This window comes from Gobius niger (assembly GCF_951799975.1).
Source record: "Gobius niger genome assembly, chromosome: 7".
NCBI lineage: Eukaryota > Metazoa > Chordata > Actinopteri > Gobiiformes > Gobiidae > Gobius > Gobius niger.
Genome location: NC_136858.1, coordinates 39557170 through 39575877, shown reverse-complemented (window position 1 = coordinate 39575877; position 18708 = coordinate 39557170). Strand labels below are relative to the sequence as shown.

Sequence of the window (18708 nt, the reverse complement as noted above, 5' to 3'; positions counted from 1 at the left end):
CCTCTGGGGGTAATACAAGTTAATGGGATGATGGGAGGGTCTTTCATCGCCCCCTGGTGTCTCTGGCCAGAAAACCACAATTGCAACTTTCCTGCCCCCGGGTTGAAGTCACCAATACACACTAATGGAATCACACAGAAGAAGCTACCAGGCTAACGGGCAAAGCTAACTGTGGGCTAGCGCCACTTAAACAGTATTTATAGCCAGGTTTGAATGAAAATAATGAAGGAAATAAAATGCTACGACACCTGCAGCGGCGCTTACGGCCTCTAGGGGCAGGAGTTACTTAGTGCTGCTTTAAGAAGAACATTTTTAATTACGTTTTGTCACAGGGGCAATCTGTTTAACCTCTTACCCCCCACTTTAACCAAGCGCGTTTCCTCCAGTTCAGCTTAACCCAAATCTAGAAGCTTCTTGACTGGTGAGGTTACAGACTGTAGGCCAGTAAACGCCTCATTTGAATTGTTCTTATCTCATTGGCAGTTTTACTTTATTATTTCAAGCGAGATTTACCCTAGAACTGGTCTGAAATGTCCTCAAACAAGCAAAGCAAACTCGGTCCGATCAGGAAAAGTGTCTAAATGAGTGAAAACCGCTCAGAACAAGAAACATTTCCTCAATTCAACTCATTGAAATTTGACAAAAATATGACAAAAAAAATACAAAAAAATGACAAAAATTTGATTAAAAAATGACGAAAAAATGACAAAAAAACTGGAAAAAAAAATACAAAAAATGTGATGAAAATTTGACAAAAAAATACTAAAAAATGACAAAAATGTGACAAAAAAAATGATAAAAAATGGACGAAAAAATGAAAAAAAAAATACAAAAAATGACAAAAATTTGATGAAAAAATGACAAAAAAAATACAAAAAATACAAAAAAATGACAAAAAGTTAAGAAGTTGTTGGGCATTTGTCCCGGATTATTTCACTTGTTCTGAGATGTTTCTGACTCGTTTCGATACATTTCGTCCTTATTTCAGGTCATTTTCTTTGCCAATGGGGAAAGAAAATTGGTCTTATCTCATTGGTGATTTTACTTTCTTATTTCAAGCGAGATTTACCCTAGAACTGGTCTGAAATGTCCTCAAACAAGCAAAGCAAACTCGGTCCGATCAGGAAAAGTGTCTAGATGAGAGAAAACCGCTCAAAACAAGAAACATTTCCTCAATTCAAGTCATTGAAATTTGACAAAAAAATGACAAAAATGTGACAAAAAAATTGATAAAAAATGGACGAAAAAATGACGAAAAAATGACAAAAAATTGCAAAAAATTACAAAAAAATGTAGGCCAGTAAACGCCTCATTTGAAAGCTCAGATTGTTTGTCTCGTGGTCACCGCTTTCCCAGCATGTTTTTGTCGCTCGTTTGTTGTTGTTTTTTGGCGCGATTCGTCCTCGTTTTTGTCGCTTCTCGATTTGGGTAAAGCCAAACTGGAGAAAATGGTTCATGTGGGGGTTAAGAGGTTCATTTGTAAAACATTTGAACTTTCAGACTATCACTTTAACCACGGGACGGAAGTGCAGCCCTGGAGCCGTATTATTCAGACACGTTTCTGACGGCCCTCGAGCTTCTGGTTGACTTGGCTCACGTGGCCGCAGATCTTAAAGAGGGTTTTTCATTGATCAAATGGTGCAGCTTCAGGACCCACAATATTACATCTGATAAAAGTGTATTGCACAAAGCAGACGCAGTGGGAAGATGCAAACACCTCACAGAAATGTCCCACTCTGTCCCTGCGCCGCCCGACACTTCCCAATGACTCACGGCTTATTCAGTCAGAGCTGTGAGTGAGGCCTCGGGGTCATGGGTTTCCTGAATGTCTCTTGTCAGGCCTGAAAGTTCTCACAGGCGACAAACTCCACAAAGAGGCTTCACTAACAGCCCTTTTCCACCAGGCTGGTGCCGGTGCTGGTTCTGGGCCAGTTTCAGTTTCAGAACCGGTTCTTTCGTTTTCCGCTGAAAAAACGCTGGCTCTTGGTTCCAAAATCTGGGAACCAGTTAAAAGCTGGACCAAGAAACGAGCAGCAGTGATGTCAGCAGCTGGGGGCGTGGCTCTCTCCTCCAACAAACAATCAATATCAGTTAGTTTGTGCTTAGAACTTCCTGGAGAAACAGTCTCTGTGGAGGAAACTGTTGTCTTGCTTTAAACAAGAGTTAGAAAGAAGAAATCAAAATGTTAACGTACATACATCTTAGTTGTTTTGACTGGTTAAGAAGTTGTTGGGCATTTGTCCTGGATTATTTCACTTGTTCTGAGATGTTTCTGACTCGTTTCGATACATTTCGTCCTTATTTCAGGTCATTTTCTTTGCCAATGGGGAAAGAAAATTGGTCTTGTCTCATTGGCAATTTCACTTTCTTATTTCAAGCGAGATTTACCCTAGAACTGGTCTGAAATGTCCTCAAACAAGCAAAGCAAACTCGGTCCGATCAGGAAAAGTGTCTAAATGAGTGAAAACCGCTCAAAACAAGAAACATTTACTCAATTCAACTCATTTAAATTTGACAAAAAAATTACAAAAAAATGACAAAAATGTGACAAAAAAAATGACAAAAAATGACAAAAAAATGACAAAAAAATGACAAAAAAATGACAAAAAAAGGACAAAAAAAGGACAAAAAAATGACAAAAAAGGACAAAAAAATGACAAAAAATGACAAAAAAATGACAAAAAAATGACAAAAAATGACAAAAAAATGACAAAAAATGACAAAAAAATGACAAAATAATGACAAAATAATGACAAAAAAATGACAAAAAAATGACAAAAAAATGACAAAAAATGACAAAAAAATGACAAAAAAATGACAAAAAATGACAAAAAAATGACAAAAAATGACAAAAAATGACAAAAAATGACAAAAAAATGACAAAAAATGTGACAAAAAAAATGACAAAAAATGACAAAAAAATGACAAAAAAATGACAAAAAAATGACAAAAAATGACAAAAAAAATGACAAAAAAATGACAAAAAATGACAAAAAAATGACAAAAAATGACAAAAAAATGACAAAATAATGACAAAAATATGATGAAAATTTGACGAAAAAATGACAAAAAACTGACCAAAAAAAATACAAAAAATAACAAAAAAATGACGAAAAAATGAAAAAAAATACAAAAAATGTGATGAAAATTTGACAAAAAAATACAAAAAAAATACAAAAAAATGACAAAAAGTTAAGAACTTGTTGGGCATTTGTCCCAGATTATTTCACTTGTTCTGAGATGTTTCTGATATTTACTTTTTGTAGTGTAAACTTATTTTTCTGTGTTTTATAACCAGAAGTGGCTGTAGTGAGATGTTACTATCCATGTTTGATGTTGACTTCCCAAAGCGTTGCTATGACAATAAGCAGAGCTCTCATTTTGGTGGAAAACCAAGTCAGTATGAACCAACCCGGCACCAGAACCAGCACCTCGGTGGAAAAGCCCTCACTGATACCCACTGTCCCTCTGTGCCTCTGCAGGTGCTGATGCTGCGCCGCTGCCTGACCTGGCTCAGGGCCACGTGGATCGCCAAGATCCTGCCTCTGGACCAGAACGTGCTGCTGCATCAGATGGTGGGCTACGCCATCCTCTGCTACACGCTGCTGCACACCTGCGCCCACCTCTTCAACTTCGGTAACTCAACAGTCTGACCAGGCTGACCAGTCTGACCGGTCTGACCTGTCTGACCAGTCCGACCAGTCCGACCAGTCCGACCTGTCTGACCAGTCTGACCAGTCTGACCAGTCTGACCAGTCTGACCTGTCTGACCTGTCTGACCTGTCTGACCAGTCTGACCTGTCTGACCAGTCCGACCAGTCCGACCAGTCTGACCAGTCTGACCAGTCTGACCAGTCTGACCAGGCTGACCAGTCTGACCAGGCTGACCAGTCTGACCAGGCTGACCAGTCTGACCAGTCTGACCAGTCTGACCAGTCTGACCAGTCTGACACGCAACAGCTCCATCCCCAGATTCACATGTCTTTAGTAAATATTTACATGCAAGTAAATAAGGGAATCAGCTTCTTCACCTGCCTTTGGGATGAGAGTGGCCAGTTAATGCTGAGACGAGTGCAGAAAGTATACAGTACTTTATTAAAGGTTAGGTACTACTGGTATCGAAAACATTTAAGTATCGAAAGCAGAAACATCAAATCTTTATATTCAAGTTGTGATGCTGTCAAAATGTAAAAGAAGAAAAGCACAAGTTGAACATTTTTTGGGGAAAAAGGGGAAATATGTGTGAAAAACAAGTGGGAAAATGTTGGTAAATTTGGGGGGGGAAAAAAGTAAAATATGGAGGAAAAAAATTGGGGGAAAAATAAGGACATTTTTGAAAGTGTTTTCTCTTGGTTTCACCTCAAAAAATTATACTAATGTCAAATTAATTAAATAGAAGGTAAAGGAATACTTTAAAGGGACTATTCACCTCATTCCGGAGGTTCGCGTGGGCGGCGCCATGAATTGGTCCCGCCCCTTTTCTCCTCTGTGTTAACATGGGGCTGGAGAATCCACATAAAATCAGTCACTACAGGAAAACAAAGCCGTTTTCAGGCCGACAGAGAAACGCTGCAGTGTCGACATGTCGGTGCAAATGAACATCGGACATTTTACACAAATCAATCGACTAAACAGATTATTTTCCCTCGTTCTCCGTTAAAATGAACGGGTTTCGCGCTCGACCGGAAGTGTCTGGACAACGAGGCGCCGAGACAACGCAAAAAGTGTGTGTTTTCCTCCCCCTACATGTTCGTTCATGTCCTCATGTGTAGAACGAGCTCAGACCTGTTCACCACAACTGCCTCTACAATCCTGCAGTCAGAAAGATGTTACTTCGGGTCCAAAGTGCCGTCATGCACGAGCTTCATATAGAAGCTGCAGTTACACGTATGACCTGTAGTGAGTATAAAATGACCAACTTGCATTTTTTGTCATTTTTTTTGTCATTTTTGTGTCATTTTTTAGTCATTTTTTTCCATTTTTTTGTCATTTTTTTTCCATTTTTTTCCATTTTTTTGTCATTTTTTTGTTATTTTTTGTCATTTTTTGTCATTTTTTTAGGTCATTTATTTAGGTCATTTTTTTCCTTTTTTTTTCCATTTTTTTCCATTTTTTCCATTTTTTCCATTTTTTTGTCATTTTTTTGTCATTTTTTGTCATTTTTTTGTCATTTTTTGTCATTTTTTGTCATTTTTTTGTCATTTTTTGTCATTTTTTGTCTTTTTTTTTGTTATTTTTTTGTCATTTTTTGTCATTTTTTATCATTTTTTTAGGTCATTTTTTTCCATTTTTTTGTCATTTTTTTTGGTCATTTTTTGTCATTTTTTTTCATTTTTTGTCTTTTTTTGTTTGTTATTTTTTGTCATTTTTTTAGGTCATTTTTTTAGGTCATTTTTTTCCATTTTTTTTGTAATTTTTTTCCATTTTTTCCATTTTTTCCATTTTTTTGTCTTTTTTTGTCATTTTTTGTCATTTTTTGTCTTTTTTTGTCATTTTTTGTCATTTTTTGTCATTTTTTTAGGTCATTTTTTTCCATTTTTTTTGGTCATTTTTTGGTGTCGAGTCATCAGAGCAATAAGAGCAGGTTGTCCTTTACCAAATGAATCTGTGAGAGACGTAAATGTAAATGTACTTTTCTCTCTGTGTCGCAGCCAAACTGACCGAGTCCGGGGAGTTCCGTTTCTGGGAGTACGTGTTCACCACTCGCCCGGGGATCGGCTGGGTCAGCGGCATGGCCTCCATCACCGGGGTGGTTCTTCAGGTGTTCATCATCCTCATGGTCATCTGCTCCATGACCTTCGTGCGGCGCAGCGGACACTTCGAGGTCAGACTCCAGGCGGATCACAGGGCGTCCTCTGTTTTCAATGAGGGGCCACAGCCAAACTTTGGGAATGTTTTTCAGAACAGAACTAATTGGTTAAAGGACCTATGTCTGATTTTTTTATTACAAACAATGAAAGGCGGAGCCAGTAAATGTACGTCTTCACTGCAGTTCAAACTCATTCCTAACTTTCCAAACACATTCGCAGCTTCCCAGTTCATCACAGGGACGTGTTTATACAAATGTCAGGGTCACTTCCACAAAAAAGCAAGAAAACTCGCCTTTAAAGTCACACTTTTTCCAACACAATAATACTGAAGAGTTTATTGTGCCGAGCTTTCTTTGGTTTGGCCTTTTTTGTGATGTTCATAGTTTCACATCCTTATTGGAAAACAACAGGAAGTGATGTTAAGATGAAGGTTAAAAAAGCTAAAAAATTCTAATAAAAATAAACAATGATGAAGATGTGACAAAAAGGTGACAAAAAATGACAAAAAAATGGAAAAAAATTGAAAAAAAATGACAAAAAAATGGAAAAAAAATGGAAAAAAAATGACAAAAAAAATGACAAAAAATCACAAAAAAATCACAAAAAATCACAAAAAAGTCACAAAAAAATCACAAAAAATCACAAAAAAGTCACAAAAAAATCACAAAAAATCACAAAAAATCACAAAAAATCACAAAAAATCACAAAAAAGTCACAAAAAAATCACAAAAAAATCACAAAAAAATCACAAAAAAATCACAAAAAAATCACAAAAAAAAGATTCAAAAAATCACAAAAAATCACAAAGAAATGAGAAAAAAATGACAAACAAATGACAAAAAATGACAAAAAATGACAAAAAAATGATACAAAATTACCACCAACATTTTCTCATACAGAGTTTAAAAAGGTTAACACTAAGTATTTTCATCCCCTACATGTTCCAGCCATGTCCTCATGTGTAGAATGAGCTGCACTGTCACTCACAAAGGTCTGAAGTGCCGTCATGCACGAGCTTAATATAGAAGCTGCAGTTACGCATAAGACCTGAGGTGGCAGTAGTGAGTATAAAATGACTAACTTGCATCTAGCCCCTTTAAAATTGCTGCTTCACTGAAATAAACTGATAATTATGCAACCAATGAACTCATCCTTCTACATAACTCATATTTTCACCGCCTAGAATTTTACCAATAAATCAAATTGAAATACAAGCATTTATTTATATGATGGTGTTTTTCAAGCAAAACTCTAACTCTGACTCCCTGCTGCCCCCTGTGGTCCCGCAGGTGTTCTACTGGTCCCACCTCTCGTACATCTGGGTGTGGACTCTGCTCGTCATTCACTGCGCAAACTTCTGGAAGTGGTTCGTGGTCCCGGGACTCGTGTTCATCCTGGAGAAGATGGTGGGCATGGCTCGCTCTCGGATGGGGAGCCTGTACATCGCCGAAGTCAACCTGCTGCCGTCCAAAGTGCGGCGCGATCCCCACGCAGACGTTTGTTAAAGGCAGAGGGAAACGTTCGGAATGTTAAAGAGTCTGTTTCTGTCGCAGGTGACGCATCTCGTGATCAGCCGCCCTCAGTTCTTCCAGTTCAAACCCGGAGATTACGTTTACATCAACATCCCGACAATCGCCAAGTACGAGTGGCACCCGTTCACCATCAGCAGCGCCCCCGAGCAGTCAGGTGCGGTACTGCAGTCAACATCAGTCCAAAGCTTTTAGTCAGTTAGAAGAGTATTAGCATTTCAACAAATTCAGTACTGAGAATAAATACTGGAAGTTGTCACTGGGTTTTTTCCTACAGCAAATTGTCTCCTTATTCTCACAGTGACAGAAACAGTCTTGAGTTCATCCTGCGAGTGCGTAATAAAGAAGCAGCAGCTCGTGTTCAGACTGTCAGGATAAAAGGTTTATTAAAAAAGCTCACCGTGGGTAAAGGTTTAGGCTCATTTATGCCAAGAGGACACGTCTAAAACCACATGTGTTTACAATGACATCACACATAGTTCCGTCGGCCATTTTGAACACCGAAGTACAATTATGCAGTACTACAACATGCAACAATATCTCTACTCAGGATGAAAATGAAAGACAGCTGATGACAGTGGCATTTTTATGGACTTGTAATCATTGTTCAAGAAGAAAACAATGACAACAGAAACAACAGTAACAACAGAAACAACAGAAACAACAGAAACAACATGGCCCCAGAGACGCACGGTCATGTGATATAACCAGGTAATGTGGCACAGACGTAGCAACTACAACTACAGCAGGTCCTCAGGCTAAACTAGCACATCAAAGAGGAAACAGAAAACCTCAGTCTGAGTCAGTGTTTAAGCAGCTCAAGACGTTAGCATGCTACCAGTTAGCAACTGTCAATGGCTTCAACACGATAAACACATGTGTGTCTCACATCTATGACACTGAGGAAACACTACAGTAACAGCTCTGACCTCTGACCTCTGTCACATGTTTATCCAAGGCCAGATGTTTGTGGTTCAGGGCTTTCTCTTGGAGAGGTCAGAGCTGAGCTGTTGAAGCCAAATGCTAACCGGTAGCATGCTAACGCTAATCTTAAACACTGACTCACTGGTTTATTCATATAAACGTGCGTCTCTGAGGCCGTGTTTTTACTGTTTTCTTCTTGAACAATGATTAAGAGTTCATAAAAATGCCAGTGTCGGATCAGCTGTGTTTCATTTCCATCCTGAGTAGAGATATTGTTACAGGTTGTAGTACTGCATAATTCTACTTTGGTATTCAAAATGGCCGCCATAATAGCAAAAGTCACATGACTGATGAGCATGTGTTAATGATGTGCTTTGTATGAACGTTTGTGAATGGTTCGTTCTAAAACCCTCCCCGCCCCCCCCCCCCCCCTGTCCCCGCCCTCTTCCCCCCTGTCCCCGCCCTGTTCCCCCCCTGTCCCGCCCTCTTCCCCCCCCTGTCCCCGCCCCCCCCCTGTCCCCGCCCTCTTCCCCCCCCTGTCCCGCCCTCTTCCCGCCCCCTCAGACACGCTGTGGCTGCACATTCGCTCCATGGGCCAGTGGACCAACCGTCTGTACGAGTACTTCAGACAACCAGAGCTCCTGGACGGCCCCAAGAGACTGAGCACCAGCCTGAGGAGGAGCCGGCAGCGCTCGCGCTCACAGGTGCAGCTCATACGATCACAGGTGCAGCAGCTCTCGTGATCACAGGTGCAGCAGCTCTCGTGATCACAGGTGCAGCTCTCGTGATCACAGGTGCAGCTCACACGATCACAGGTGCAGCAGCGCTCGTGATCACAGGTGCAGCAGCGCTCGTGATCACAGGTGCAGCTCACACGATCACAGGTGCAGCAGCGCTCACAGGTGCAGCTCTCACGATCACAGGTGCAGCAGCTCTCGTGATCACAGGTGCAGCTCTCGTGATCACAGGTGCAGCTCACACGATCACAGGTGCAGCTCTCGTGATCACAGGTGCAGCTCTCGTGATCACAGGTGCAGCTCTCGTGATCACAGGTGCAGCTCTCGTGATCACAGATGCAGCTCTCGTGATCACAGGTGCAGCTCACACGATCACAGGTGCAGCTCTCGTGATCACAGGTGCAGCTCTCGTGATCACAGGTGCAGCTCTCGTGATCACAGGTGCAGCTCTCGTGATCACAGGTGCAGCTCACGTGATCACAGGAGCAGCTCTCGTGATCACAGGTGCAGCTCACACGATCACAGGTGCAGCTCTCGTGATCACAGGTGCAGCTCACACGATCACAGGAGCAGCTCTCGTGATCACAGGTGCAGCTCTCGTGATCACAGGTGCAGCAGCTCTCGTGATCACAGGTGCAGCTCACACGATCACAGGTGCAGCTCTCGTGATCACAGGTGCAGCAGCTCTCGTGATCACAGGTGCAGCTCTCGTGATCACAGGTGCAGCTCTCGTGATCACAGGTGCAGCTCTCGTGATCACAGGAGCAGCTCTCGTGATCACAGGAGCAGCTCTCGTGATCACAGGTGCAGCTCTCGTGATCACAGGAGCAGCTCTCGTGATCACAGGAGCAGCAGCTCTCGTGATCACAGGAGCAGCAGCTCTCGTGATCACAGGAGCAGCTCTCGTGATCACAGGAGCAGCTCTCGTGATCACAGGTGCAGCTCTCGTGATCACAGGAGCAGCTCTCGTGATCACAGGAGCAGCAGCTCTCGTGATCACAGGTGCAGCTCTCGTGATCACAGGAGCAGCTCACACGATCACAGGTGCAGCTCTCGTGATCACAGGTGCAGCTCACACGATCACAGGTGCAGCTCTCGTGATCACAGGTGCAGCAGCTCTCGTGATCACAGGTGCAGCTCTCGTGATCACAGGTGCAGCTCTCGTGATCACAGGTGCAGCTCTCGTGATCACAGATGCAGCTCTCGTGATCACAGATGCAGCTCTCGTGATCACAGATGCAGCAGCTCTCGTGATCACAGGTGCAGCTCTCGTGATCACAGGTGCAGCTCTCGTGATCACAGATGCAGCTCTCGCGATCACAGGTGCAGCTCACACGATCACAGGTGCAGCTCTCGTGATCACAGGTGCAGCTCTCGTGATCACAGGAGCAGCTCTCGTGATCACAGGTGCAGCTCTCGTGATCACAGGTGCAGCTCTCGCGTTCACAGATGCAGCTCTCGTGATCACAGGTGCAGCTCTCGTGATCACAGGTGCAGCTCTCGTGATCACAGGTGCAGCTCTCGTGATCACAGGTGCAGCTCACACGATCACAGGTGCAGCTCACACGATCACAGGTGCAGCTCTCGTGATCACAGATGCAGCTCTCGCGATCACAGGTGCAGCTCTCGTGATCACAGGTGCAGCTCACACGATCACAGGTGCAGCTCTCGTGATCACAGGTGCAGCTCTCGTGATCACAGGAGCAGCTCTCGTGATCACAGGTGCAGCTCACACGATCACAGATGCAGCTCTCGCGATCACAGATGCAGCTCACACGATCACAGGTGCAGCTCACACGATCACAGATGCAGCTCACACGATCACAGGTGCAGCTCTCGTGATCACAGGTGCAGCTCTCGTGATCACAGGTGCAGCTCTCGTGATCACAGGTGCAGCTCTCGTGATCACAGATGCAGCTCACACGATCACAGGTGCAGCTCTCGTGATCACAGATGCAGCTCTCGTGATCACAGGTGCAGCTCACACGATCACAGGTGCAGCTCTCGTGATCACAGGAGCAGCTCACGTGATCACAGGTGCAGCTCACGTGATCACAGGTGCAGCTCACACGATCACAGGTGCAGCTCACACGATCACAGGTGCAGCTCACGTGATCACAGGTGCAGCTCACACGATCACAGGTGCAGCTCACACGATCACAGGTGCAGCTCTCGTGATCACAGGAGCAGCTCTCGTGATCACAGGTGCAGCTCTCGTGATCACAGGTGCAGCTCACACGATCACAGGAGCAGCTCTCGTGATCACAGGAGCAGCTCTCGTGATCACAGGTGCAGCTCACGTGATCACAGGTGCAGCTCACACGATCACAGGTGCAGCTCACACGATCACAGGTGCAGCTCACGTGATCACAGGTGCAGCTCACACGATCACAGGTGCAGCTCACACGATCACAGGTGCAGCTCTCGTGATCACAGGAGCAGCTCTCGTGATCACAGGTGCAGCTCTCGTGATCACAGGTGCAGCTCACACGATCACAGGTGCAGCTCTCGTGATCACAGGTGCAGCTCTCGTGTTCACAGGTGCAGCAGCTCTCGTGATCACAGGTGCAGCTCTCGTGATCACAGGTGCAGCAGCTCTCGTGATCACAGGTGCAGCTCTCGTGATCACAGATGCAGCTCTCGTGATCACAGGTGCAGCTCTCGTGATCACAGGTGCAGCTCTCGTGATCACAGATGCAGCTCTCGTGATCACAGGTGCAGCTCTCGTGATCACAGGAGCAGCTCTCGTGATCACAGATGCAGCTCTCGTGATCACAGGAGCAGCTCTCGTGATCACAGGAGCAGCTCTCGTGATCACAGGAGCAGCTCTCGTGATCACAGGTGCAGCTCTCGTGATCACAGGTGCAGCAGCTCTCGTGATCACAGGAGCAGCTCTCGTGATCACAGGTGCAGCTCTCGTGATCACAGGTGCAGCTCTCGTGATCACAGATGCAGCTCTCGTGATCACAGATGCAGCTCTCGTGATCACAGATGCAGCTCACACGATCACAGGTGCAGCTCTCGTGATCACAGGTGCAGCTCTCGTGATCACAGGTGCAGCTCTCGTGATCACAGGAGCAGCTCTCGTGATCACAGATGCAGCTCTCGTGATCACAGGTGCAGCTCACACGATCACAGGTGCAGCTCTCGTGATCACAGGTGCAGCTCTCGTGATCACAGGTGCAGCTCTCGAGATCACAGGTGCAGCTCTCGTGATCACAGGTGCAGCTCTCGTGATCACAGGTGCAGCTCTCGTGATCACAGGTGCAGCTCTCGTGATCACAGGTGCAGCAGCTCTCGTGATCACAGGTGCAGCTCTCGTGATCACAGGTGCAGCTCACACGATCACAGGTGCAGCTCTCGTGATCACAGGTGCAGCTCACACGATCACAGGTGCAGCTCACACGATCACAGGTGCAGCTCACACGATCACAGGTGCAGCTCTCGTGATCACAGGTGCAGCAGCTCTCGTGATCACAGGTGCAGCTCTCACGATCACAGGTGCAGCTCTCGTGATCACAGATGCAGCTCTCGTGATCACAGGTGCAGCTCTCACGATCACAGGTGCAGCTCTCGTGATCACAGGTGCAGCTCTCGCGATCACAGGAGCAGCTCTCACGATCACAGGTGCAGCTCTCGTGATCACAGGTGCAGCTCTCGTGATCACAGGTGCAGCTCTCGAGATCACAGGTGCAGCTCTCGTGATCACAGGAGCAGCTCTCGTGATCACAGGTGCAGCTCACACGATCACAGGTGCAGCTCACACGATCACAGGTGCAGCTCACACGATCACAGGTGCAGCTCTCGTGATCACAGGTGCAGCTCACACGATCACAGGTGCAGCTCTCGTGATCACAGGTGCAGCTCTCGTGATCACAGGTGCAGCTCTCGTGATCACAGGTGCAGCTCTCGTGATCACAGATGCAGCTCACACGATCACAGATGCAGCTCTCGTGATCACAGGTGCAGCTCTCACGATCACAGATGCAGCTCTCGTGATCACAGGTGCAGCTCTCGTGATCACAGGTGCAGCTCTCGTGATCACAGGTGCAGCTCTCGTGATCACAGATGCAGCTCTCGTGATCACAGGTGCAGCTCTCGTGATCACAGGTGCAGCTCTCGCGATCACAGGTGCAGCTCACATGATCACAGGTGCAGCTCTCGCGATCACAGGTGCAGCTCACACGATCACAGGTGCAGCTCTCGTGATCACAGGTGCAGCTCTCGCGATCACAGGTGCAGCTCACACGATCACAGGTGCAGCTCTCGTGATCACAGGTGCAGCTCTCGTGATCACAGGTGCAGCTCTCGTGATCACAGATGCAGCTCTCGTGATCACAGGTGCAGCTCTCGTGATCACAGATGCAGCTCTCGTGATCACAGGTGCAGCTCTCGCGATCACAGGTGCAGCAGCTCTCGTGATCACAGGTGCAGCTCTCGTGATCACAGATGCAGCTCTCGTGATCACAGATGCAGCTCTCGTGATCACAGGTGCAGCTCTCGTGATCACAGATGCAGCTCTCGTGATCACAGGAGCAGCTCTCGTGATCACAGATGCAGCTCACACGATCACAGGTGCAGCTCACACGATCACAGGAGCAGCTCTCGTGATCACAGGTGCAGCTCTCGTGATCACAGGTGCAGCTCTCGTGATCACAGGTGCAGCTCTCGTGATCACAGATGCAGCTCTCGTGATCACAGGTGCAGCTCTCGTGATCACAGATGCAGCTCTCGTGATCACAGATGCAGCTCTCGTGATCACAGGTGCAGCTCACACGATCACAGGTGCAGCTCTCGTGATCACAGGTGCAGCAGCTCTCGCGATCACAGGAGCAGCTCACACGATCACAGGTGCAGCTCTCGTGATCACAGGTGCAGCTCTCGTGATCACAGGTGCAGCTCACACGATCACAGGAGCAGCTCACACGATCACAGGTGCAGCAGCTCTCGTGATCACAGGTGCAGCTCACACGATCACAGGAGCAGCTCACACGATCACAGGAGCAGCTCTCGTGATCACAGGAGCAGCTCTCGTGATCACAGGTGCAGCTCTCGTGATCACAGGTGCAGCTCACACGATCACAGGTGCAGCTCACACGATCACAGGAGCAGCTCACACGATCACAGGAGCAGCTCACACAATCACAGGTGCAGCTCTCGTGATCACAGGTGCAGCTCTCGTGATCACAGGTGCAGCTCACACGATCACAGGAGCAGCTCTCGTGATCACAGGAGCAGCTCTCGTGATCACAGGTGCAGCTCACACGATCACAGGTGCAGCTCTCGTGATCACAGGAGCAGCTCACACGATCACAGGTGCAGCGCTCGTGATCACAGGTGCAGCTCACACGATCACAGGTGCAGCTCACACGATCACAGGTGCAGCTCACACGATCACAGGTGCAGCTCACACGATCACAGGTGCAGCTCTCGTGATCACAGGTGCAGCTCTCGTGATCACAGGTGCAGCTCTCGTGATCACAGGTGCAGCTCACACGATCACAGGTGCAGCTCTCGTGATCACAGGTGCAGCTCTCGTGATCACAGGTGCAGCTCACACGATCACAGGTGCAGCTCTCGTGATCACAGGTGCAGCTCTCGTGATCACAGGTGCAACAGCTCACACGATCACAGGTGCAGCTCTCGTGATCACAGGTGCAGCTCACACGATCACAGGTGCAGCTCTCGTGATCACAGGTGCAGCTCTCGCGATCACAGGTGCAGCTCACACGATCACAGGTGCAGCAGCTCTCGTGATCACAGGTGCAGCTCTCGTGATCACAGGTGCAGCTCTCGTGATCACAGGAGCAGCTCTCGTGATCACAGGAGCAGCTCTCGTGATCACAGGAGCAGCAGCTCTCGTGATCACAGGTGCAGCTCACACGATCACAGATGCAGCTCTCGTGATCACAGGTGCAGCTCACACGATCACAGGTGCATCTCTCGTGATCACAGGTGCAGCTCTCGTGATCACAGGTGCAGCTCTCGTGATCACAGATGCAGCTCTCGTGATCACAGGAGCAGCTCTCGTGATCACAGGAGCAGCTCTCGTGATCACAGGAGCAGCTCTCGTGATCACAGGAGCAGCTCTCGTGATCACAGGAGCAGCTCTCGTGATCACAGATGCAGCTCTCGTGATCACAGGAGCAGCTCTCGTGATCACAGGTGCAGCTCTCGTGATCACAGGTGCAGCTCTCGTGATCACAGGTGCAGCTCACACGATCACAGGTGCAGCTCACACGATCACAGGTGCAGCTCTCGTGATCACAGGTGCAGCTCTCGTGATCACAGGTGCAGCTCACACGATCACAGATGCAGCTCTCGTGATCACAGGTGCAGCTCACACGATCACAGGTGCAGCTCTCACGATCACAGGTGCAGCTCTCACGATCACAGGTGCAGCTCTCGTGATCACAGGTGCAGCTCTCGTGATCACAGGTGCAGCTCTCGTGATCACAGGTGCAGCTCTCGTGATCACAGATGCAGCTCTCGTGATCACAGGTGCAGCTCTCGTGATCACAGGTGCAGCTCTCGTGATCACAGGAGCAGCTCTCGTGATCACAGGTGCAGCTCTCGCGATCACAGGTGCAGCTCTCGTGATCACAGGAGCAGCTCACATGATCACAGGTGCAGCAGCTCTCGTGATCACAGGTGCAGCTCTCACGATCACAGATGCAGCTCTCGTGATCACAGGTGCAGCTCTCGTGATCACAGGTGCAGCTCTCGTGATCACAGGTGCAGCTCTCGTGATCACAGGTGCAGCTCACACGATCACAGGTGCAGCTCACACGATCACAGGTGCAGCTCACACGATCACAGGTGCAGCTCTCGTGATCACAGATGCAGCTCTCGTGATCACAGGTGCAGCTCTCGTGATCACAGGTGCAGCTCACACGATCACAGGTGCAGCTCACACGATCACAGGTGCAGCTCACACGATCACAGGTGCAGCTCTCGTGATCACAGGTGCAGCTCACACGATCACAGGTGCAGCTCTCGTGATCACAGATGCAGCTCTCGTGATCACAGGTGCAGCTCTCGTGATCACAGGTGCAGCTCTCGTGATCACAGGTGCAGCTCTCGTGATCACAGGAGCAGCTCTCGTGATCACAGGTGCAGCTCTCGTGATCACAGGTGCAGCTCACACGATCACAGGTGCAGCAGCTCTCGTGATCACAGGTGCAGCTCTCGTGATCACAGGTGCAGCTCTCGTGATCACAGGAGCAGCTCTCGTGATCACAGATGCAGCTCACACGATCACAGGTGCAGCTCTCGTGATCACAGGTGCAGCTCTCGTGATCACAGGTGCAGCTCTCGTGATCACAGGTGCAGCTCTCGTGATCACAGGTGCAGCTCACACGATCACAGGTGCAGCTCTCGTGATCACAGGTGCAGCTCACACGATCACAGGTGCAGCTCACACGATCACAGGTGCAGCTCTCGTGATCACAGGTGCAGCTCACACGATCACAGGTGCAGCTCACACGATCACAGGTGCAGCTCACACGATCACAGGTGCAGCTCACACGATCACAGGAGCAGCTCTCGTGATCACAGGTGCAGCTCTCGTGATCACAGGTGCAGCTCTCGTGATCACAGGTGCAGCTCTCGTGATCACAGGTGCAGCAGCTCTCGTGATCACAGGTGCAGCTCTCGTGATCACAGGAGCAGCTCTCGTGATCACAGGTGCAGCTCTCGTGATCACAGGTGCAGCTCACACGATCACAGGTGCAGCTCACACGATCACAGGTGCAGCTCTCGTGATCACAGGTGCAGCTCACACGATCACAGGTGCAGCTCTCGTGATCACAGGTGCAGCTCTCACGATCACAGGTGCAGCAGCGCTCGCGATCACAGGTGCAGCTCACACGATCACAGGTGCAGCTCACACGATCACAGGTGCAGCTCACACGATCACAGGTGCAGCTCTCGTGATCACAGGTGCAGCTCACACGCTCACAGGTGCAGCTCACACGATCACAGGTGCAGCTCTCGCGATCACAGGTGCAGCTCTCGTGATCACAGGAGCAGCTCTCGTGATCACAGGTGCAGCTCTCGTGATCACAGGTGCAGCTCTCGTGATCACAGGTGCAGCTCTCGTGATCACAGGTGCAGCTCTCGTGATCACAGGTGCAGCTCTCGTGATCACAGGTGCAGCAGCTCTCGTGATCACAGGTGCAGCTCACACGATCACAGGTGCAGCTCTCGCGATCACAGGTGCAGCTCTCGTGATCACAGGAGCAGCTCTCGTGATCACAGGTGCAGCTCTCGTGATCACAGGTGCAGCTCTCGTGATCACAGGTGCAGCTCTCGTGATCACAGGTGCAGCAGCTCTCGTGATCACAGGTGCAGCTCTCGTGATCACAGGTGCAGCAGCTCTCGTGATCACAGGTGCAGCTCTCGTGATCACAGGTGCAGCAGCTCTCGTGATCACAGGAGCAGCTCTCGTGATCACAGATGCAGCTCTCGTGATCACAGGTGCAGCTCTCGTGATCACAGATGCAGCTCTCGTGATCACAGGTGCAGCTCTCGTGATCACAGGTGCAGCTCTCGTGATCACAGGTGCAGCTCTCGTGATCACAGGTGCAGCTCTCGTGATCACAGGTGCAGCTCTCGTGATCACAGATGCAGCTCTCGTGATCACAGGTGCAGCTCTCGTGATCACAGATGCAGCTCTCGTGATCACAGGTGCAGCTCTCGTGATCACAGGTGCAGCAGCTCTCGTGATCACAGATGCAGCTCTCGTGATCACAGGTGCAGCTCTCGTGATCACAGGTGCAGCTCTCGTGATCACAGGTGCAGCTCTCGTGATCACAGATGCAGCTCTCGTGATCACAGGTGCAGCTCTCGTGATCACAGGTGCAGCTCTCGTGATCACAGGTGCAGCTCTCGTGATCACAGGTGCAGCTCTCGTGATCACAGATGCAGCTCTCGTGATCACAGGTGCAGCTCTCGTGATCACAGATGCAGCTCTCGTGATCACAGATGCAGCTCTCGTGATCACAGGTGCAGCTCACACGATCACAGGTGCAGCTCTCGTGATCACAGATGCAGCTCTCACGATCACAGGTGCAGCTCACACGATCACAGGTGCAGCTCACACGATCACAGGTGCAGCTCTCGCGATCACAGGTGCAGCTCACACGATCACAGGTGCAGCTCTCGTGATCACAGGTGCAGCTCACACGATCACAGGTGCAGCTCTCACGATCACAGGTGCAGCTCACACGATCACAGGTGCAGCGCTCGTGATCACAGGTGCAGCTCTCGTGATCACAGGTGCAGCTCTCGTGATCACAGGTGCAGCTCTCGTGATCACAGGTGCAGCTCACACGATCACAGGTGCAGCGCTCGTGATCACAGGTGCAGCTCTCGTGATCACAGGTGCAGCTCACACGATCACAGGTGCAGCTCTCGTGATCACAGGAGCAGCAGCTCTCGTGATCACAGGTGCAGCTCTCGTGATCACAGGTGCAGCTCTCGTGATCACAGGTGCAGCTCTCGTGATCACAGGAGCAGCAGCTCTCGTGATCACAGGTGCAGCTCTCGTGATCACAGATGCAGCTCACACGATCACAGGTGCAGCTCTCGTGATCACAGGAGCAGCTCTCGTGATCACAGGTGCAGCTCACACGATCACAGGAGCAGCTCTCACGATCACAGGTGCAGCTCACACGATCACAGGTGCAGCTCTCGTGATCACAGGTG

At 48.5% G+C, this 18708-nt stretch overlaps 1 protein-coding gene across 1 annotated transcript in view; it reads left to right on the top strand.

The window, feature by feature from the left end:
- The window catches only part of nox5 (NADPH oxidase, EF-hand calcium binding domain 5), a 57783-nt gene that overhangs the window by 24032 nt on the left and 15043 nt on the right, over positions 1 to 18708 (top strand). Inside the window, exons 6-10 of the mRNA XM_079560019.1 lie at positions 3483 to 3636; positions 5652 to 5824; positions 7100 to 7282; positions 7364 to 7496; positions 8828 to 8967. Coding sequence (XP_079416145.1) covers positions 3483 to 3636; positions 5652 to 5824; positions 7100 to 7282; positions 7364 to 7496; positions 8828 to 8967 — 783 coding nt within the window. The remainder of the gene's footprint in view (positions 1 to 3482; positions 3637 to 5651; positions 5825 to 7099; positions 7283 to 7363; positions 7497 to 8827; positions 8968 to 18708) is intronic.